At 41.0% G+C, this 23,949-nt stretch overlaps 2 protein-coding genes across 4 annotated transcripts in view; one reads left to right on the top strand and one right to left on the bottom strand.

Moving 5' to 3' along the window:
- LOC134021090 (proprotein convertase subtilisin/kexin type 5) overlaps positions 1–23,949 on the bottom strand; it is a 401,110-nt gene that overhangs the window by 248,017 nt on the left and 129,144 nt on the right. The window lies entirely within an intron of this gene.
- Positions 20,232–23,458, top strand: LOC134021086 (uncharacterized). Of its 3 annotated transcripts, XM_062461562.1 has the most exons (12): positions 20,232–20,493; positions 20,785–20,855; positions 20,943–21,119; positions 21,210–21,271; positions 21,354–21,440; positions 21,530–21,571; positions 21,640–21,814; positions 21,894–21,961; positions 22,067–22,236; positions 22,306–22,421; positions 22,518–22,629; positions 22,724–23,458. In XM_062461562.1, exons 1-7 carry the CDS (start codon positions 20,336–20,338, stop codon positions 21,805–21,807), a joined length of 765 nt encoding a protein of 254 aa, XP_062317546.1. In that variant the 5' UTR covers positions 20,232–20,335; the 3' UTR covers positions 21,808–21,814; positions 21,894–21,961; positions 22,067–22,236; positions 22,306–22,421; positions 22,518–22,629; positions 22,724–23,458. The 3 variants fall into 3 exon arrangements, with proteins under 3 accessions (XP_062317546.1, XP_062317544.1, XP_062317545.1); XM_062461560.1 differs by having other exon boundaries at positions 21,894–22,236; XM_062461561.1 differs by lacking the exon at positions 22,306–22,421 and having other exon boundaries at positions 21,894–22,236.

Genomic DNA, 23,949 nt, shown 5'->3' with positions numbered 1-23,949 from the left:
AGGAAATGCCTTTCTAGTTTCTCCTTCATCTTGAACCTAAAACCTAGATTCTAGGTTAGAAATGTTGACAATGACCAACAGTTGCTACGTTACAAGAAACAAGGAACCAATACGATTGGCCAACGCTCTTCACTGTTCCACTGTTCAAACTTTTTTCGGTTTCTACATCTTTCAATTATTAATACTTTTCAGAATGGGTTTTATTCGCCAAGAAACATCACACAGACAAGGAATTTACTGTGGCAGGAAGGTGCACACATTAAACATATAAGAATCTTAAATAAGAAGTGTACAAGTCTAACTAATACTAAGGTTTAAAAATGTAAAAGGTTTAGAATTAAATCAAATGGCTCTAACATAACGCTTTAACATTTATGAAATTAAATAAGATACCCTTTTCATCACTCTTTTTTCTCCTTTTTCAACCGTGAGAAAATATTGCAATGCATAACAATGACAGATATACTTTTAACACTGTCTCACCATTTTGGTTTCAAAGCAACACTTTTTTTCCACCTTCATACTGCTGACATACTTTTGTCTGCTATGATATTGATAACTGTTATGTAATATACTCTTCATCACTATATTTGCTCATTTTTCTAACTTCAAACTTTTTTCTGTTTGTCAATCTTTCATTCTTTAATACTTTTAACTAGTGGTGGGCCGTTATCGGCGTTAACACGCTGCGTTAACGTGAGACTCTTATCGGGCGATAAAAAAATATCGCCGTTAATCTATTCTCAAAGTTGGGTTGGGAGCTGGGTCTGTACTACGCAAGCTATAATGACTTTCACCTTGATATTTTAGCGCGGATGTATACCTAGCCGAATTGCACTGTAGAGGGCGAGAACGAGTCTTTGAACCTGTGTGTATGCCTTGTGTATGAAATTATCACATCAAACGTAACGTGCTAACATGGATGCAGCTATGAAGCCGCCTGGTTTGCTTCAGAAAGTGTATTTTTAAGAAGCTTCCCAATGGAAACCTCGACAAGACTAAGGTTGTTTGCACCTTGTGCTATGCGGAATTAGTTTACTGTAGGAGTTCTTCCAGTCTCAAATACCACCTAAACGCAAAGCATCCCTTAGCTAATGCGGAAGATGCCGGGCCAAGCACTGATGTAGCGCAGGGGAAGAGTCGTCGTCAAACTACTGTTTGAGTGCAACCGAGGCAAGCCCGTCAGCACAGCTCTATCAGCAAAGCTAACTAATCTAATAAACAGTTAATAAACACAAGTACATCTTATTGAACATAATTTATTTTCATCACCAATTATATAGAACAGCTTTCTCAAGCAGTTTGTGATGCATTTTGGAAACAGGAGATGAGCCCCTGGTCTAATGCGCCACCTGGCTTGAGAAACCCGTTCTCAAAGACTTACTTTTAGTCATTATTTGGGTAGCACACATATTCTGAATGCCTTCGGTGGAATTCAAATGAGCCATTTTAATCTATATTAACGCCAACATTACAGTGAGATTAATCTAGATTCAAAAAATTAATCTATGCCCACCACTACTTTTAACGATTAAAAATGTATGAAAGTCAATAAGATACTCTTTTCATCACTGTTTTTTCTCCATTTTCAATAGTAAGAAAATTTCGCAATGCATAACAATGACAGATATACTTTTAACACTTTTTCTCACCATTTTCTTTTTAAAGCACATACCTCTTTTAAAATGTTTGTAAAACCTTCTTCACTATTCAAGCCATCAAAACAATCGTTTCAACTGCTTTCAGCAAACACACACATTTTCTTCAGGAAATGTACCTTTCTAGTTATTGTTTATTTTCGCCCCCCTAAGGATCAGTCAATATTTGGACTACATACACAACGGCGGTGTCAAAAGGTTCGTCTTGTTAGCGATTGCGTTGGTTGTATTTTTATTTACGTTCCGTTGCATGGTTTAAGTAGAAATTGCGTTTTTGTGGTGAAAAGTGAAGCTAACGGTGGCCAATTTGCTAGCCACAGTCACTGACGTAACGTCACTACATCACTAACGTCACGAAAACACGCGTGACTACCTGTAGCAGAACATTCGTTTCGCATCTGTTAACTTGGGGGATAGCTAGGCTAACTATAGCTTTACTGCAAGGCAGCTGCAGAAACGCCACAAGCAAAGAGGCCAGGGTGATAACTATTTACTCATTTTACTTTGTGTTGTGAAACACAATTATGAAATGTAATGTACAATATTAGCTGATATTATTAAGGAAGTAGGCCCACATCTACTTTCGGAAACGGTAGTCTACTATTTCACTGAAGCATTAGCATGACATTAGCCTCTGTTGCCCGGGCAACACATACCACAGTGGTCTATGAGGGCTATATCGCATTTTGCGTTGTTACTGACAATGATCGCTACCAGCGAGCTTTTTATGAATGAGCGATTTTCCACTAAATAAATGTCAAGCTTATTTACGTTTTGGGGGGCATATTTTCAGTTAGCAGATGGTACTGTTTGAATCGCGATTCCATCTTCTACTGCCGGTAACGTCGTAGAATAATCTTCAAAGGGGGTTCTTTATTAATGAATGAATGCAATGAGTAGGCTAAATGCATGAAAATATCACGAGAAGGGAACAACTTAAAATGACGTTTAAGTCATAGAGATTAGGTCAATTTTTACACCGGTCTGCCAAATGTATTCGTTTTTATTCAACGATGAGGCTGCCTCTTGCAGGGGAAATGAGAAGACATCTATTTCATTCTATACTTCACTCGTATTTTCAGTTGTAAATGAGCAGCAAAAAAAAATGCTTTTAAATCTATGTTATCTTTATAAATAATAATTATGCATTTTTATATAAAATACAGAAATATCAGTTGTAAAAATGTCATTAAAAAACGGACCCCTGTGCAACCGACGCAAGCAAGCACACCCTACAATTTCCCCAGAAATTGTACCCTCTCGCTTTGCCTTCGGCAAGGGCACAACCTTTGTTCTCTCACATATATATTATTATTATTTTTTATTTCTTTTTGCCCCCCTAAAACTCAGTCAATATTTGGCCTACATAGACAATCTAGGTGTCAAAAGTTTCGTCTTGGTAGCGATTGAGTTGCTTCTATTGGAATTTACGTTCCGTTGCATGGTTTAGGCTTAAGTTAAGTTTTTGTGGCGAAAAGTGAAGCTAACGGTGGCTAATTTGCTAGCCACAGTCACTTACGTTACTAACGTCACTACGTCACTAACGTCACGAAAACACGCGTGACTACCTTTGGCAGAACATTCGTTTCGCATCTGTTAACTTGGGGGATAGCTAGGCTAACTATAGCTTTACTGCAAGGCAGCTGCAGAAACGCCACAAGCAAAGAGGCCAGGGTGATAACTATTTACTCATTTTACTTTGTGATATGACACACAATTGTGATGTGTAATGTACAGTATAAGCTGATATTATTAAGGAAGTACATCTACTTTCGGAAACAGTAGTCTACTATTTCACTGAAGTATTAGCATCATGACATTAGCCACACATACTACAGTGGTCTATGATGTAGCTTTATCTGTTTTCAATCGTTAAAATAAACATTCCTCACAAATACATTTTCTTTGTAGGATTTATTATGACATTACATTACAAGTAAACGATTTGTTGGTGAAATTATCATTACCTGTGGTTTCTAACCAGTGTTGCTCATTGCAACGCTGTAGCCTACGCGAGACACACGACAAAAACATCTAATTTACACAGCTGTTTAGGAAGTCAAACGGCGACAGAACATGTTCGGCACTCCCCTTACTTAAATCAAGTCTTTCAATAGGTGAAACTATCTGACTACTAACCTGAACTTCATTGCCACAGCCTAAACTTTGTCAATCTGTTCATGAAAATTATTAATTTCAGCCTAAACCGTACAACGGAACGTTTAATCGAATTCAACCAACGCAATCGCTACCAAGACGAACACAGCAGTAGTCTAGTACTGTACTGTAGTAGTAGAATTTAACGGGGCAGCTTCTCCACACAGGGCTATATCGCATTTTGCGTTGTTACTGACAATGATCGCTACCAGTGAGCTTTTTATGAATGAGCGATTTTCCACTAAATAAATGTCAAGCTTATTTACGTTTTTGGGGGCATATTTTCAGTTAGCAGATGGTACTGTTTGAATCGCGATTCTATCTTCTGCCGGTAACGTCGTAGAATAATCTTCAAAGGGGGTTCTTTATTAATGAATTAATGCAATATGAGTAGGCTAAATGCCTGAAAATATCACGAGAAGGGAAAACTTAAAAGGACGTTTAAGTCATAGAGATTAGGTCAATTTTTAGACCGGTCTCCAAATGTATTCGTTTTGATTCAGCTATGAGGCTGCCTCTTGCAGGGGAAATGAGAAGACATCATATTTCATTCTACACTTCACTCGTATTTTGAGTTGTAAATGAGCAGCAAAAAAAAAGATGCTTTTAAATCTATGTAATATTTATACATAATAAGTAGGCCCTATGCGTTTTTATATAAAATATACAGGAATATCAGTTGTAGAAATGGCATTAGAATCCCTGTACAACCGACGCAAGCAAACACACCCTACAATTTCCCCAGAAATTGTAGCCTCTCTAGTTACAATTTCAGTCTCCTGTTCGGCTGTGAAAGTGTGTGTTCTTCCTCCAAGGTGTGGTTCTCTTTGTCCTGCAAAATACAAATACTGTGAGCACACTGTATTCTATTGATATGCAGTATTACAGGACACAAGGCAAATAGATTTCGGCGAAGTTCTCCATTGAATAGAAGTTCTCCATTGTCCACCAAACAAAACAGAGGCCCAAGGCCCCTTTTATGCTGCAGTCCTGATTGCAAATTGCTCACCAGACCTGAGTGTTTAGAGATTTGAATAGTTGTGTGTTGTAGGTTGATGCTTCGAGATTTTACTTGAGAAGTGTGTGCAACAACTGAACATTATGTGTAGTGTTTTGACAACAAGGTGATGTGTAATTGACATCAGTGTGTAAACAAGGAAAGTCAGAGTCTAATGCAGATAAGGGAGTGTGAAGTAGTGCCAAATTGGGTCGAGCAATTGGTACATGAAGTAAAGGTTGTGAAAATTGTGCTGAATTTTTGCTTTTTGTGTGTTAACAATTGTGAAAAACTGTAAGCAGTTTTCAATAAAACCAACTAGTAGGCCTATGCGTGACTAGAAAAGACATAGCTTACTGTGTTAGAATGTAACTCACGCCCTCGAGACAGCTGTCAGTGTTTAAGATGCAATAATAGTGCCCTTGAACAGTACTGCAGGGGGGTGTTCCATCAACGTCGCTAACGCAAGTCGCGCTAACACGAATAAGTCTCACTTGGGTAAACGTCAACTTAGACTTAAGCCTCAAGCCGTTCCACTAACGTTCCGTTCCACTAACAGGCAACGCTAATTCAAGCTAGACCTCAATAAGCTTAGACTGTGCAGCCCAGATCAGGCGATCGTCGAAAAGAGGAGTTATGTCGCAAAAAGTATAGCGTAAAGCAGCAGAGGTGTGTTGTTTCAACAGCGTAAATTGATTTTTTGAGTTTTTTTGTTCCCAAAAAGGGCAATGTTGCCGCAATTAACATGGCAAGGGAGACAACTTGTCAAACCATTACGACCGTTAAAATGCGTAAATTGTAGACCTACCAAATCTACTTAACACATATATATATATGCATTTAGGCCTACTGATAATTAGCGTAAGTTGATGAGCTGTCTGAAACCATTCTGACAGGCTAGCCTATGGTCGATATTCTCAACAGGAGATTGAGAATAATAGCCCAAAAAAGAACGTGGCAGCAATTGAAAATTGTAGGATAAAATTCAAAACACTGAAGAAGGCCATGGTTAATTGCACTTGATGTGGGCTAATAATGTTTTTGTCTTCACATCTTGAACAAAATCAAAAATTACTTCAAAAATATAGCTGCAAGCAGCAATGAGGTGGCCAAGCAGTCGAATGACCCATAAAACATGTTGTACATCCTCAGAAGAGGGTTACGAGTACACGCAACAAGTTTGGTGTGAATCCATCAAAGATTTGCTGAGATACGACCCAACTTCCTGTTTGCTGGCTTAACGGCACATTTTGATTGGCCGTACCGGGCAAACGGTTTTGAAAATCCAAAAAACATATGATGGCTTTTGTGAGGCTTGGTCTGAAGATGATCTCTGCCAAATTTGGTGAAGATTGGAAAACATTTGTAGGAGGAGTACAGAAAAAAACGTTTTTTCAGTAATTCAAAATGGCGGCCGCATCAATTCGGCTGTTATCACAAGTTATCATGTGTCACACACGGGATGTCCCAAGATATCATGAGACAAAGGAATCACTTAATAAAGGCAAACGAATCAACAGTTATTGGCCAAAACACATTTTTGCATCCTGCGGCCACGCCCAGTGATCACATGACACCAAATTGTTTGGACATCCTCAGATGAGGGTTCCGAGTCATCATACCAAGTTTGGTGTTGATTTCTCAAGGATTGTCTGAGATATGACCCAACTTCCTGTTTGGTGTCTTTGCTGCCGATTTTGATTGGCTGTACCGGACAAACGGTTTTGAAAATCAAAAATCTTTGGATAACTTCTGTGAGGGTTGCTCTGACGATGATGTGTTCGAATTCTGGGGAAGATTGAAGAAAAATTGTAGGAGGAGTAGGCTTTCAAAGGTTTTTGCTAAAACCGGAAATGGCGGAAAATCTATAGAACCGGAAATTGACGTCATAGGGTGTGTTGAACTCGTCTCGATCCAGGGAATCCAACGGTACCTCATTTCTGAAAATCGGTCATACGGTTCAAAAGTTACGTGTGTAAACACAAGTCCAACTTTGACCAGTTGGTGGCGCTAGAGTGCTCCAATGAGAGACATGAAACTTGGTGAATATAAAGAGGGGACTGTGCTTAATGAGTGTGCCAAAATTCACAACTTTTTACCATATGGTTCTAGGGGCTGCCATAGACTCCAATGGCAGAAGAAGTGTAATAATAAATATAGCTGCAAGCAGCAATGGAGGGGCCAAGCAGTCCAGAGCAGGACATGGCCTCCATAGCACTTGTGCAACAATTAAGTCACAACAACATGTTGCACTCATGCAACACACCAAGTTTGGTTGAAATATATGTTTGCGTTCAAGAGTACTGAGAGTTCAAAGTTATTTTTCTGGTATAACACTGCAGGCCTCCTCTGCTCCTCATGGGAACGATGGAACCCAAGTTTGGTGACAATCGCGCAAATGGTTGCTGAGATATGCTCTTGCGCCTCGTTTGGCGGCTTCGCCACCGCTTTTGATCGTCTCTACCGAACAAACGTTTTTGAAAATTGAAAATTCATCTGATTGCTTTTGTGAAACTGGGTCTAAAGATCATCTTTGCCAAATTTGGTAAACATTGGACAAAAATTGTGGCGTGCAAAAGGTTTTTACACTTTTCCATGAAATCCAAAATGGCGGCCACGTCCGTTCGAATTTTATGAAAAGTTATTAATAGTCAGGCTTGATATCTCAGAAGACATCAACAGACAAAGAAATTACTTTATTAAGGTAAACACTTCAACAGTTATTAGCGTAAACACGTTTATGCTTCCGGCCACGCCCCCTTTTAGTCACATGACACAATCTTTGGAGGACATCCTCAGAATAAGGTTCCGAGGCGGCGTACCAAATTTAGTTTCACTGCCTCAAACAACTGCTGAGATATGACTTCACTTCCTGTTTGGTGGCTTTTCTGCTGATTTTGATTGGCTGTCACGGACAAACGTTTGTGGGTATCAAAATGCTCTACCATAACTTTTGTGCGGCTTGGTCTGAAGAGCATATCTGGTAATTTTGAAGAAGATTTGACAAAGATTGTAGGAGGAGTAGGCTTTCAAAGGTTTTTGATAAAACCGGAAATAGCGGAAAATCTATATAACCGGAAATTGACCCCATAGGGTGCGTTGAACTCGTCTTGGTCCAGGGAATCCAATGGTACCTCATTTTTGAAAATGGGTCATACGGTTCAAAAGTTGCGTGTGTAAACACAAGTCCAACTTTGACCCATTGGTGGCGCTAGAGTGCCCAAGTATGGGACATGAAACTTTGTGAATAGGACCAGGGGACTGTCCCTAATGAGTGTGCCAAATTTCACAACTTTCGACCAAGCGCTTCTAGGGCCTGCCATAGACACCCAGTCTTAAGAAGTATAATAATAATAATAAATATAGCTGCAAGCAGCAATGGCGGGTTCCTCCTCAGCATTGCAAACCATTACAAAATTGACATGACACAGACATGTATTTCATACATGTACACAACATTTCAATACAATTGGATCAATGGCTGATTTGAAGTCATTTTTTGAAATTCTTCACAAATTGTCACTGTCGAGAAATATCCATGCTGCCGACATTATGGGTTCTTGAGACTTCTTTGTTCCCCATTGGCAATAAGGCATGCGTACCAACTTTTAGACATTTTGGACTGACAGGGTTAAAATGCCACCCTTTTGAAAGTGACAACTTTGAAGCGTGTTCTGTCAGGCCACCTGTGCTCTGGTCAGGCCCATCATGCAGAGATCCATTCTTTAAAAGCTTTGATTACAACAATAACTTTATGAAAGTCAGAATACACTTTAGTAAAGGACGTGTGTAGTTTATGTACTACTACTGCTTGCTCTGCCCACACACTTTCCCCATCCATGCTGTTTCCCTCTTTGCCAGTGCGGGTGGTGCGGTGGCCGCATGAGGTTTAGGTGTAGTCCAAAAGTTGCCTCCCACAATCAAAACATATTAACCGCAACATTGTTTTCAAACTTTCTCAAAGATGGCTTGAAAACCACAGATATTGACTCTCTTCTTGAGTAGATCTCTTTCCAGAATCTCAGTCAATCCAGAATCAAGATTAGCCTCATAGGCAATTGGTCTGGTCTAGGGCACAGCCCACGTTCAGCTCCTTGCAAGTATAGCCTGTGATAGTAAAATGGCCGACTCTCTGTTCCCATTAAACTACACAGCATGCACACTCAAGGTGACCAACAAGATTATATTAACTAACAAACAATGGCCGGGTTTCCCAGATTCGTTAAGAAGCTCTTAACGCTAAGAGCTTCTTAAGAGCGTTCTAAGAACGCTCTAGAACGCTCTTAGAACGCTCCTAAGAAGCTCTTAGCGTTAAGAGCTTCTTAACGAATCTGGGAAACCCGGCCAATAACATTACAAACATCTAACTGAACGAACACAACAACTGAAATCCCTTGCGTAGCTGTTGTTTTTTTAACATGCCGCACTGCATGCTGGGTACCCAAGAGCGCTGACGCTGATTATCTAGCTGTGCTCCGACTGCGTGATATGACGAGATGCTAGTGGTGCGCTGAGGTCTCAGAGTCTCCTGCCCGAGTTCAAGTTCTGCCCGATTAGCAAGCTATTTTTACTAATGTTTTGTTAGCAATTGAATGGTAATGCAAGCTAGCTAAAAACAATGTTAGTTAGCTTGGCTAAACTGGTTTTCATAGCAACAGAAATCAACAAATCAGATCAGTCGAACTTTATTCAGAAATGGGGGGATGGCGGGAACATTAAAGGTGTAGGTACAGTAAAAGTGAAATGGAACGCGTCTTTCTGCCTTGAAGCTGCGTGCGCATCAACAAGACCCCATCTATATGTAAAGATAACATCCAAGCTAACAATTTCGCCAAATCTGACTGCAGCATTGTATACCATATGTACCGTGTTATGGTTGTTTGAGTTAAACAACTTGCTAAATGAATTAAATGTCAAATCCAACTATAAATGTATAAAAGAGAGTTCCAATCAAATCTGAATTTGTTTTAAACCTAGAGGTTTAAAAGGTTACCTTTGCCTAAACTGACCAACTCAGTTTCAACAGCCATTTACACATTTAGTCTCTATTTGTTACTCTATTCTTAAGGCATGTTTAACTTAATGTCTGCACCTCTCTGTCACCAACTGTCTCTGCAGTGGGGGCTTCACAGGGTGTCTACAGGTATAAACAAGTTAAATGTAAGACCTTTTAATACCACTTCCAAATGAAATTAAAGACCAAACTTACGATGGAAATACAAATCAAAAGTGGAAATATACAGTCATCTTTCCAAGTAAACACTGATGTCTGTTCAATATGAACAGTATGGTAAAATGACAATAATCGGTTGAGTTTAAGAACATTGACTAAATGTGTGTAATGCGGAAGGATAACACAAAAATGTAATTGCTGTCCTAAATTATACTTATTATTACACTAGGGTGGAAATGGTGGAGCAGAAACTAACAATTCCATGAATCCCATGGAAACAAAGGCAAATGTGTGAGATGTACTGATGTGGAGCACAAATGCTCCAAGAAGCAGTACTTCTCTTGAGTGGTTTTTATTCAGATGAATAATCATTGGATTCAGGTCAAAAGTCTATCACTTGAACTAGTTTCATCACTTAAGACACAAAGTCAGCAGCTTGGCATACTGGCACATGGAAAGGATTAAACATTTAGACTTTCATCAAAGTAATGCTGGCTTGTCCTTTTTCATCAATGTCCTCAAAAAAGCAGGCTGCAGAGCTACTGTGTCTGTGGGGTGACTGTCTCTGGAGGGCTGGCAGGCAGGGGCAAGCAGGGCCTGCAGGCAGGCAGGCAGGCAGGCCAGCTGGATCAAGCTGTTCTGGGGTCAGGGCTGAAGAGAAGCTGTCCAGCTAGAGAGGGGTAGTCCAGCAAGGGGTCTGTGTGGATCTCACCATCCTCGAGTCTGTTGCATCCTCTGTTGAACTCTGTTGAGCAGGCCTCTGCATGACCCTCCAGACCTGTCAAAGTGAAGAAAGGGTCCATGTCAGTTGTGAAAAATGAAGCTTTTCCCATCTACACTTGATACAGACTTCAGTTTTGACTGTGAAATGCAGTGTCATTACTTGAACTTGAATCCAAATGTGTTGACGTCATGGAGACCCATGCAGTCACTCAAAACACAGGTTCGATTCCAGGCTCTGGCAAGAGTATTTACCTCTAAACTGGTCAATATATACACATCTGACAAAAGACCAGCTCGACCTTTGCTTGTAAACAGTGATTCTGACTGTAAGAGACCTTTAAATAGCCTGACTTACCGAAATTGGCAAAACTAGCCTGGCTAACGTAGGTCGCTTTCTCAGGGCATATGACGAATGAAACAGGCTCGCCTTGAAAAAGTCTCCCTGCCGCATAGGCTTATTACAAAGACTTTCACGCCAAAAATCACCATTATGAGCCGACAGGTCTGTGGGGAATTGCTTTTTCTCCTAAAGGCTGCTCTCCTCGACCTTTTTGATGAACAATTCGCCGAGATGCAAAATGACTCACTAATTAAAAACACAGAGGAAAAAAGCTAGAGCTACAGTAGCTACTTTTCGAGTTCGGTTTTCCGTCACTTCAGAATCACGATCTAAAAGGTCTAAAAGTGGTAAACCTTCACCATAATTCAAGAGTAGTGTACTTTCACAAGCCCAATCATTAATTCTAGCTTAAAATGTGTAAAACCAGGACTTACCGAAAGTGGCTGCCTTCAACACGGCTTTCACGGGACACGACTTTCACGGGACACAGGAAACAACAATGGCCGCCGAAAAATAATTTATATTCGTAACAGCGAGCTGCGATTGGAAGCGAAATGAAACAGGGGCTAAAAAACGAGGGTGGGGGCGTGGTCAGCACACATTTTCAAGAAAGCATGCGTGTGTGTGAGAATGTGGAGCACGCGCGCACAGGAGCAAAGGGAGAGAGGATTTGGGGAAACAGCCCTAGAAATTAGCCAAGCATGCATGTTTCAAATATTCACTAAAAATCGAGTTTTCATGTTACAGTCAACTTTTTCTCAGATTTGTGTACTCAACATTCTCAAGAGTCTTCATATGAACTAGTGATTGAATCAGAGTATCAGTTTTTGGCCGGCGGATGTGTAAAGCATTATTTTAGCATTAGCAATAAATTCAATTTGCTTTATATCAATCATTTTTAGAGGTATGAAGTTGCCTTTGCACATGGTAACATGTTGTAGTGTCTTCCACGTGACATACCAAGTTTGGTGTTGATATCTCAAAGATTTGCTGAGATTTGACCAAACGTCCTGTTTGGTTGCTTTGTTGCAGATTTTGATTGGCTCTACCGGACAAACGGTTTTGAAAATCAGAAATCCCAACGATAACTTTTGTGAGGCTCAGTCTGGATATCATCTATGGCAATTTTGAAGAAAATTCAACCAAAAATGTAGGAGGAGTAGGGAAAAAACGCGTTTCCTTAATCTTTATTGTACAGAAAAATCCAATATGGCGGCCGTTATAGCTTCTTGAGGCTTTTTTATTCCTCATGAGAAATAAGGCATATGTAATGAATTTCAGAATTTTGGGACTTATGGCCTGCAAATGGCATCAATTTGAAAATTGACATATTGGGGCGTGGCCTGTAGCGCCACCTATTGTCTCACATGGCCCATGTTTGGTATGGTAGTTACTAATGGTCTGCAGTTTCAACATGCCAAATTTCACAACTTTTTACGGTACTGGTCTAGGGGCTGCCATTGACTCCCATGGGTAAAACATAATAATAATACCACCAATAACAATAGGGTTCTCCTACCGGAGGAACCCTAAATATAGCTGCAGGCAGCAATGGCGGGTTCCTCCTCAGCATTGCAAACCATTACAAAATTGACATGACACAGACATGTATTTCATACATGTACACAACATTTCAATACAATTGGATCAATGGCTGATTTGAAGTCATTTTTTGAAATTCTTCACAAATTGTCACTGTAGAGAAATATCCATGCTGCCGACATTATGGGTTCTTGAGACTTCTTTGTTCCCCATTGGCAATAAGGCATGCGTACCAACTTTTAGACATTTTGGACTGACAGGGTTAAAATGCCACCCTTTTGAAAGTGACAACTTTGAAGCGTGTTCTGTCAGGCCACCTGTGCTCTGGTCAGGCCCATCATGCAGAGATCCATTCTTTAAAAGCTTTGATTACAACAATAACTTTATGAAAGTCAGAATACACTTTAGTAAAGGACGTGTGTAGTTTATGTACTACTACTGCTTGCTCTGCCCACACACTTTCCCCATCCATGCTGTTTCCCTCTTTGCCAGTGCGGGTGGTGCGGTGGCCGCATGAGGTTTAGGTGTAGTCCAAAAGTTGCCTCCCACAATCAAAACATATTAACCGCAACATTGTTTTCAAACTTTCTCAAAGATGGCTTGAAAACCACAGATATTGACTCTCTTCTTGAGTAGATCTCTTTCCAGAATCTCAGTCAATCCAGAATCAAGATTAGCCTCATAGGCAATTGGTCTGGTCTAGGGCACAGCCCACGTTCAGCTCCTTGCAAGTATAGCCTGTGATAGTAAAATGGCCGACTCTCTGTTCCCATTAAACTACACAGCATGCACACTCAAGGTGACCAACAAGATTATATTAACTAACAAACAATGTTAAGAATGTTAACAAACAATTCGTTAAGAAGCTCTTAACGCTAAGAGCTTCTTAGGAGCGTTCTAAGAGCGTTCTAGAGCGTTCTTAGAACGCTCTTAAGAAGCTCTTAGCGTTAAGAGCTTCTTAACGAATCTGGGAAACCCGGCCAATAACATTACAAACATCTAACTGAACGAACACAACAACTGAAATCCCTTGCGTAGCTGTTGTTTTTTTAACATGCCGCACTGCATGCTGGGTACCCAAGAGCGCTGACGCTGATTATCTAGCTGTGCTCCGACTGCGTGATATGACGAGATGCTAGTGGTGCGCTGAGGTCTCAGAGTCTCCTGCCCGAGTTCAAGTTCTGCCCGATTAGCAAGCTATTTTTACTAATGTTTTGTTAGCAATTGAATGGTAATGCAAGCTAGCTAAAAACAATGTTAGTTAGCTTGGCTAAACTGGTTTTCATAGCAACAGAAATCAACAAATCAGATCAGTCGAACTTTATTCAGAAATGGGGGGATGGCGGGAACATTAAAGGTGTAGGTACAGTAAAAGTGAAATGGAACGCGTCTTTCTGCCTTGAAGCTGCGTGCGCATCAACAAGACCCCATCTATATGTAAAGATAACATCCAAGCTAACAATTTCGCCAAATCTGACTGCAGCATTGTATACCATATGTACCGTGTTATGGTTGTTTGAGTTAAACAACTTGCTAAATGAATTAAATGTCAAATCCAACTATAAATGTATAAAAGAGAGTTCCAATCAAATCTGAATTTGTTTTAAACCTAGAGGTTTAAAAGGTTACCTTTGCCTAAACTGACATGCACCAACTCAGTTTCAACAGCCATTTACACATTTAGTCTCTATTTGTTACTCTATTCTTAAGGCATGTTTAACTTAATGTCTGCACCTCTCTGTCACCAACTGTCTCTGCAGTGGGGGCTTCACAGGGTGTCTACAGGTATAAACAAGTTAAATGTAAGACCTTTTAATACCACTTCCAAATGAAATTAAAGACCAAACTTACGATGGAAATACAAATCAAAAGTGGAAATATACAGTCATCTTTCCAAGTAAACACTGATGTCTGTTCAATATGAACAGTATGGTAAAATGACAATAATCGGTTGAGTTTAAGAACATTGACTAAATGTGTGTAATGCGGAAGGATAACACAAAAATGTAATTGCTGTCCTAAATTATACTTATTATTACACTAGGGTGGAAATGGTGGAGCAGAAACTAACAATTCCATGAATCCCATGGAAACAAAGGCAAATGTGTGAGATGTACTGATGTGGAGCACAAATGCTCCAAGAAGCAGTACTTCTCTTGAGTGGTTTTTATTCAGATGAATAATCATTGGATTCAGGTCAAAAGTCTATCACTTGAACTAGTTTCATCACTTAAGACACAAAGTCAGCAGCTTGGCATACTGGCACATGGAAAGGATTAAACATTTAGACTTTCATCAAAGTAATGCTGGCTTGTCCTTTTTCATCAATGTCCTCAAAAAAGCAGGCTGCAGAGCTACTGTGTCTGTGGGGTGACTGTTTCTGGAGGGCTGGCAGGCAGGGGCAAGCAGGGCCTGCAGGCAGGCAGGCAGGCAGGCCAGCTGGATCAAGCTGTTCTGGGGTCAGGGCTGAAGAGAAGCTGTCCAGCTAGAGAGGGGTAGTCCAGCAAGGGGTCTGTGTGGATCTCACCATCCTCGAGTCTGTTGCATCCTCTGTTGAACTCTGTTGAGCAGGCCTCTGCATGACCCTCCAGACCTGTCAAAGTGAAGAAAGGGTCCATGTCAGTTGTGAAAAATGAAGCTTTTCCCATCTACACTTGATACAGACTTCAGTTTTGACTGTGAAATGCAGTGTCATTACTTGAACTTGAATCCAAATGTGTTGACGTCATGGAGACCCATGCAGTCACTCAAAACACAGGTTCGATTCCAGGCTCTGGCAAGAGTATTTACCTCTAAACTGGTCAATATATACACATCTGACAAAAGACCAGCTCGACCTTTGCTTGTAAACAGTGACTCTGACTGTAAGAGACCTTTAAATAGCCTGACTTACCGAAATTGGCAAAACTAGCCTGGCTAACGTAGGTCGCTTTCTCAGGGCATATGACGAATGAAACAGGCTCGCCTTGAAAAAGTCTCCCTGCCGCATAGGCTTATTACAAAGACTTTCACGCCAAAAATCACCATTATGAGCCGACAGGTCTGTGGGGAATTGCTTTTTCTCCTAAAGGCTGCTCTCCTCGACCTTTTTGATGAACAATTCGCCGAGATGCAAAATGACTCACTAATTAAAAACACAGAGGAAAAAAGCTAGAGCTACAGTAGCTACTTTTCGAGTTTGGTTTTCCGTCACTTCAGAATCACGATCTATAAGGTCTAAAAGTGCTAAACCTTCACCATAATTCAAGAGTAGTGTACTTTCACAAACCCAATCATTAATTCTAGCTTAAAATGTGTAAAACCAGGACTTACCGAAAGTGGCTGCCTCCAACACGGCTTTCACGGGAGACGACTTTCACGGGACACGGGAAACAACAATGGCCGCCGAAAAATAATTTGTATTCGTAACAGCGAGCTGCGATTGGAAGCGAAATGAAACAGGGGCTAAAAAACGAGGGTGGGGGCTTGGTCAGCACACATTTTCAAGAAAGCATGCGTGTGTCAAGGGGCTCTGGCCCCTTGTGTGTGAGAGAATGTGGAGCACGCGCGCACAGGAGCAAAGGGAGAGAGGATTTGGGGAAACAGCCCTAGAAATTAGCCAAGCATGCATGTTTCAAATATTCACTAAAAATCGAGTTTTCATGTTACAGTCAACTTTTTCTCAGATTTGTGTACTCAACATTCTCAAGAGTCTTCATATGAACTAGTGATTGAATCAGAGTATCAGTTTTTGGCCGGCGGATGTGTAAAGCATTATTTTAGCATTAGCAATAAATTCAATTTGCTTTATATCAATCATTTTTAGAGGTATGAAGTTGCCTTTGCACATGGTAACATGTTGTAGTGTCTTCCACGTGACATACCAAGTTTGGTGTTGATATCTCAAAGATTTGCTGAGATTTGACCAAACGTCCTGTTTGGTTGCTTTGTTGCAGATTTTGATTGGCTCTACCGGACAAACGGTTTTGAAAATCAGAAATCCCTACGATAACTTTTGTGAGGCTCAGTCTGGATATCATCTATGGCAATTTTGAAGAAAATTCGACCAAAAATGTAGGAGGAGTAGGGAAAAAACGCGTTTCCTTAATCTTTATTGTACAGACAAATCCAATATGGTGGCCGTTATAGCTTCTTGAGGCTTTTTTATTCCTCATGAGAAATAAGGCATATGTAATGAATTTCAGAATTTTGGGACTTATGGCCTGCAAATGGCATCAATTTGAAAATTGACATATTGGGGCGTGGCCTGTAGCGCCACCTATTGTCTCACATGGCCCATGTTTGGTATGGTAGTTACTAATGGTCTGCAGTTTCAACATGCCAAATTTCACAACTTTTTACGGTACTGGTCTAGGGGCTGCCATTGACTCCCATGGGTAAAAAATAATAATACCACCAATAACAATAGGGTTCTCCTACCGGAGGAACCCTAAATATAGCTGCAGGCAGCAATGGCGGGTTCCTCCTCAGCATTGCAAACCATTACAAAATTGACATGACACAGACATGTATTTCATACATGTACACAACATTTCAATACAATTGGATCAAAGGCTGATTTGAAGTCATTTTTTGAAATTCTTCACAAATTGTCACTGTAGAGAAATATCCATGCTGCCGACATTATGGGTTCTTGAGACTTCTTTGTTCCCCATTGGCAATAAGGCATGCGTACCAACTTTTAGACATTTTGGACTGACAGGGTTAAAATGCCACCCTTTTGAAAGTGACAACTTTGAAGCGTGTTCTGTCAGGCCACCTGTGCTCTGGTCAGGCCCATCATGCAGAGATCCATTCTTTAAAAGCTTTGATTACAACAATAACTTTATGAAAGTCAGAATACACTTTAGTAAAGGACGTGTGTAGTTTATGTACTACTACTGCTTGCTCTGCCCACACACTTTCCCCATCCATGCTGTTTCCCTCTTTGCCAGTGCGGGTGGTGCGGTGGCCGCATGAGGTTTAGGTGTAGTCCAAAAGTTGCCTCCCACAATCAAAACATATTAACCGCAACATTGTTTTCAAACTTTCTCAAAGATGGCTTGAAAACCACAGATATTGACTCTCTTCTTGAGTAGATCTCTTTCCAGAATCTCAGTCAATCCAGAATCAAGATTAGCCTCATAGGCAATTGGTCTGGTCTAGGGCACAGCCCACGTTCAGCTCCTTGCAAGTATAGCCTGTGATAGTAAAATGGCCGACTCTCTGTTCCCATTAAACTACACAGCATGCACACTCAAGGTGACCAACAAGATTATATTAACTAACAAACAATGGCCGGGTTTCCCAGATTCGTTAAGAAGCTCTTAACGCTAAGAGCTTCTTAAGAGCGTTCTAAGAACGCTCTAGAACGCTCTTAGAACGCTCCTAAGAAGCTCTTAGCGTTAAGAGCTTCTTAACGAATCTGGGAAACCCGGCCAATAACATTACAAACATCTAACTGAACGAACACAACAACTGAAATCCCTTGCGTAGCTGTTGTTTTTTTAACATGCCGCACTGCATGCTGGGTACCCAAGAGCGCTGACGCTGATTATCTAGCTGTGCTCCGACTGCGTGATATGACGAGATGCTAGTGGTGCGCTGAGGTCTCAGAGTCTCCTGCCCGAGTTCAAGTTCTGCCCGATTAGCAAGCTATTTTTACTAATGTTTTGTTAGCAATTGAATGGTAATGCAAGCTAGCTAAAAACAATGTTAGTTAGCTTGGCTAAACTGGTTTTCATAGCAACAGAAATCAACAAATCAGATCAGTCGAACTTTATTCAGAAATGGGGGGATGGCGGGAACATTAAAGGTGTAGGTACAGTAAAAGTGAAATGGAACGCGTCTTTCTGCCTTGAAGCTGCGTGCGCATCAACAAGACCCCATCTATATGTAAAGATAACATCCAAGCTAACAATTTCGCCAAATCTGACTGCAGCATTGTATACCATATGTACCGTGTTATGGTTGTTTGAGTTAAACAACTTGCTAAATGAATTAAATGTCAAATCCAACTATAAATGTATAAAAGAGAGTTCCAATCAAATCTGAATTTGTTTTAAACCTAGAGGTTTAAAAGGTTACCTTTGCCTAAACTGACATGCACCAACTCAGTTTCAACAGCCATTTACACATTTAGTCTCTATTTGTTACTCTATTCTTAAGGCATGTTTAACTTAATGTCTGCACCTCTCTGTCACCAACTGTCTCTGCAGTGGGGGCTTCACAGGGTGTCTACAGGTATAAACAAGTTAAATGTAAGACCTTTTAATACCACTTCCAAATGAAATTAAAGACCAAACTTACGATGGAAATACAAATCAAAAGTGGAAATATACAGTCATCTTTCCAAGTAAACACTGATGTCTGTTCAATATGAACAGTATGGTAAAATGACAATAATCGGTTGAGTTTAAGAACATTGACTAAATGTGTGTAATGCGGAAGGATAACACAAATGTAATTGCTGTCCTAAATTATACTTATTATTACACTAGGGTGGAAATGGTGGAGCAGAAACTAACAATTCCATGAATCCCATGGAAACAAAGGCAAATGTGTGAGATGTACTGATGTGGAGCACAAATGCTCCAAGAAGCAGTACTTCTCTTGAGTGGTTTTTATTCAGATGAATAATCATTGGATTCAGGTCAAAAGTCTATCACTTGAACTAGTTTCATCACTTAAGACACAAAGTCAGCAGCTTGGCATACTGGCACATGGAAAGGATTAAACATTTAGACTTTCATCAAAGTAATGCTGGCTTGTCCTTTTTCATCAATGTCCTCAAAAAAGCAGGCTGCAGAGCTACTGTGTCTGTGGGGTGACTGTCTCTGGAGGGCTGGCAGGCAGGGGCAAGCAGGGCCTGCAGGCAGGCAGGCAGGCAGGCCAGCTGGATCAAGCTGTTCTGGGGTCAGGGCTGAAGAGAAGCTGTCCAGCTAGAGAGGGGTAGTCCAGCAAGGGGTCTGTGTGGATCTCACCATCCTCGAGTCTGTTGCATCCTCTGTTGAACTCTGTTGAGCAGGCCTCTGCATGACCCTCCAGACCTGTCAAAGTGAAGAAAGGGTCCATGTCAGTTGTGAAAAATGAAGCTTTTCCCATCTACACTTGATACAGACTTCAGTTTTGACTGTGAAATGCAGTGTCATTACTTGAACTTGAATCCAAATGTGTTGACGTCATGGAGACCCATGCAGTCACTCAAAACACAGGTTCGATTCCAGGCTCTGGCAAGAGTATTTACCTCTAAACTGGTCAATATATACACATCTGACAAAAGACCAGGGGCCTGTTGCACAAAAGTAGAATTAAGACATCCGGGATAAATGACTCAGCTGAGCTCAATGAAGCCAAAACATGTGCGTCCAGGCTTAATTGGTTGCACAAAGACCAAGCCAGGATGAGCAGACACGGATTCATTAAGCCAGGTGAAACCAATCCTGGATAGGTGCGCGCTCACGGCTCACTCAAATAGACCCCGCCACAGATCACAGATTAACCCTCGTGCTGCCTTCGGGTCACATGACCCAAAGGTTCATAACGAACCATCGTTGTGTTTACCCAATTTTACCCAATACAAAAACAAATAAAAATAATTTTCTTTTAACCTTTGCAATGTGGGGGGTCTGAGACAGCCCAACAGTTAAAAGAAAATGCTTCACTTTGTCTTTGTATGCGGTAAATCTGTCGCAATACGACGGCGGGTCACAATGACTGATGGGTCAGAATGACCCGAAGATAACACAAGGGTTAACTGATTTACCATGGCAACTAGAGCCGCGTACTTTTCCCCGTCGGAAGCACAAATCCTCATGGAGGCATACGAGGAGGTAAAAGATATAATTAAGAAGAAAGGCAACACCGCCACAGTGATAAAGCAAAGAGAAAAAGCGTGGCAAAGTATTGCAGACCGCCTGAATGCGTAAGTAGTGCACAATTACACACTCACCGCTCCGCTGAAACATCACAATTACAATTCAAATATTTAATTCACATCTCCAAAAATGCAGTTGTACTGTAATTATGAAACGGTTAAATTTTTAATTGAAATGCACTGCAGATATGAGTGAAATTGTGTAAAGTAACTCCATCACACTGTATAAAGCTATGATACATTTTTTGATATTTTTACTGAAAACAAGACAAAAATACCAAGTAATTTTTTGCAGTGTGACTCCATTAAATGTGTGTGTGTGTGTGTGTGTGTGTGTAGATTAAACATGAACGGGCCAAAACGGACATGGCAGCAGGTCAAAATCAAATACAAGAACATTCTGCAGAATGGTATGGTCCCTGACTAATATTTAACAAAGCACAAGCATATATTGTACCCAGAAGGTGCCTGCTCACACATTGTCTGTACTGTTTTAGCAGTGAAAAAGAATACCCACAGACAAGGCACGGGTGGTGGGTCACCAAAGGCTGACCTTACCCCAGCAGAGGACATGGCCTTGGAGCTAAATAAAGGCAGGCCCGTCTTAGAGGGGATCCCTGGGGGAAAAGAGACGAGCATAGGTTCCTCCCAAGATGCCACCCGCTTCATTCAAGGTATGTCCTTCCATCTCTACATGGGATACAACCACATTCATATTGAATCAATTTGGACTGTCTGACTTTGGTTTACCTATTGCCTTGCAGTGTCTGGCAGCACTGTGTTCCTGTTAGAGCCACCAGCACAAGCACCAGACGATGCTGATCCAGTGAGTACTCCATCAAAGGCATACTGTAGGCCTGGCATGTCTTGTCTACTAGCTTCAATATGAATCCGATTAAATGTGATAGGGTGAAGGCCCCAGTGCAGCAGCAACAGCACATGATGGAGACGATGATGAGGAGGAGACCATCTCTCTGGATTCCAGAAGGCATGAGGTATCATGTTAAGACTGTGAAAGTACTATTTACTCTACAATGGTGAGGAGTCCTCATCAAAATCAAAAAAAATCTAATTTCTTTTACAGGACCCAGATGCTATACAGTGGGAAAACCAGCCTGGCAACATAGTGCGTATTAATAAAAGGACACCACATCCTGCCAAATTCCAGCTGCGCTAATTGTATTGTGTTCACAGAGCTCACAAGCTATCAGAAAGTTGTATGGCAACCACCTCCGGCGCCAAATAGAACTGGCAGACATAGACATTCAGTACAAGAAGAAAAAGATGGAAAATCTTGCACTGGAGTCCGAAATAAAAAAGAGGACAATTAGGAAACTGGACCTTGAAATAAAAAAAACTTGAGAGGGAGGTGAGATATGCCTTCAATGTACACTGTATGCTAACTGTAACACAAATGTATTAATCATTATTTTTCTTTCCTCCCCCAGCTCCAAGAAGATGACACAGCTGATGACCATCTATATGAAAGATACAGGTTTTCTGCAGATGGCATCAGGTATCTATGCAGACTACTGGGTCCCAGGATTAAGCACCGCACTGCACGGAGCCATGCACTGAGTGTGGAGCAAATGGTTTGTGTGGCCTTGCGCTTTTTTGCTAGTGGAGCCTTCCTGTACTCAGTGGGGGATGCAGAACAGCTGAACAAGGCCACAATTTGCCGCACAATAAGGAGTGTGTGTCTGGCTATCAAAGCATTAGCAGATGTCTTCATCTCCTTCCCTGGCCACAGAAGACTCTGTGACATCAAAGAGGAGTTCTATAGGATTGCAGGTAAGAGGATCTACAAATTACAGGACAACTGTTAACACATAGTAGGATACTCATTACTTTGTGTGACAGGTTTCCCCAATGTCATTGGTGCAGTGGACTGCACACACATAAGGATAAAAGCCCCCTCAGGTGCCCATGAGGCCGATTTTGTGAATAGGAAATCCTTTCACAGCATTAATGTTCAGGTGAACATAACTTTTTGATATTGTCCATTGACGAACACTCTGCATTGCCAGTGATGTGCATTGATTGGTGTAATATTCCTCATCTTATGATTTCAGATGGTCTGCAATGCTGACTGTGTGATCAGCAATGTTGTGGCAAAATGGCCTGGCTCAGTCCATGACTCCAGATTCTTTCGGGCCTCTGAAATCTATCAGTGCCTATCACAAGGTAAGCCACACAACCCCTATTTATAACCATCATGGCTGTGTCAAGAATATCACTGTGTTTATGAGGTAGTAATGATGAGATTTTGTGTTGACAGGTGAATTCTCTGGTGTGTTGCTGGGAGACAGGGGGTATGGCTGCCAGCCTTTTCTCCTGACACCTTTCACAGACCCCCAGGAAACACAGCAGGCCTACAACCATGCCCATGCCAGGACCAGGGCCAGAGTTGAAATGACCTTTGGCCTCCTGAAGGCACGCTTTCACTGCCTTCACAAATTAAGGGTCAGCCCTGTTAGGGCATGTGATATTACTGTGGCTTGTGCTGTCCTCCACAATGTGGCCTGCCTGAGGAAGGAGAGGGCCCCCCAGAGTGCCACCAGCCATGGACTGGGACAATCCGGCAATCTTCCCTGATGACGACAGTGGTCGGCTGCTGAGGGACCAATATGTGTTGAATTATTTTAGTTAGTATGTGTGCTTTCAATTTTGGTTAAATATGTCCTGCGGTGGCAGAGGAATTTGGGTTTTTTTGGGTTCGTTTTTTTTACGAATTTGGCCTCTTATGATGTTTGTGCGGTATACTGTGTGTAATACAAGGCTGCAGGGAGGCTACTGCATCCATTCATTTGTCTGTTCAGTTGATGTGTATGGATTTGTGCAGACATGCAGGGTGTGTTATATACAGACCTTTGAATGTGTATGTATCATTTTGTATAATATGCTTGGATTCTGTGCTTTCCATCTTGTAGAGTCACTGTGACTTCAGTTTCGAAAGGAGCTGATGGTTTACCTGCTTTGTTTTGTCCTTATTCAATAAAGGAACATAATGTTACACATTGTGTTTTTATATTCATATGGAATGTGTATTTGTTTATATGACAGAGTACTAGGGCCACACTGAAGAAAAAGGATAGTCATAAATTTATGAGGCTGGTTCTTTCTGCAGAAAAGCTACATATTGTTTTTACAGTTTTGATACTTATGACAATGTGATACTTAATATTCTGGCACATCAGCATGTCTTTGTTTATGAAACCATACTGAAGTACAATTTCACGAAATGCCCCACATCTGTCATTTTAACAACTGTCCTCCTTTAAAACAACTGGTTACAATATTATGACTTGTGTTTTTTTCCCCTCTGTGGCCCTAATATTCTATCATTTTATATATAGCCTTATAGTCTATGGGAAACTGTAAATTATCTAATGATAGCAACATCATCTAAAAATCATTTTTTATCCAAAATCATTGAAATTAATGATCAAAAAAGTTTAAATAATGACAGTGGGTCTAGTTATATGTGATAACAATGTATAGTGA

The sequence above is a fragment of the Osmerus eperlanus genome, chromosome 5 (genome assembly GCF_963692335.1).
Source record: "Osmerus eperlanus chromosome 5, fOsmEpe2.1, whole genome shotgun sequence".
NCBI lineage: Eukaryota > Metazoa > Chordata > Actinopteri > Osmeriformes > Osmeridae > Osmerus > Osmerus eperlanus.
Note: the sequence above shows the minus strand (reverse complement) of the source record. Positions and strands in the feature narration are given on the sequence as shown.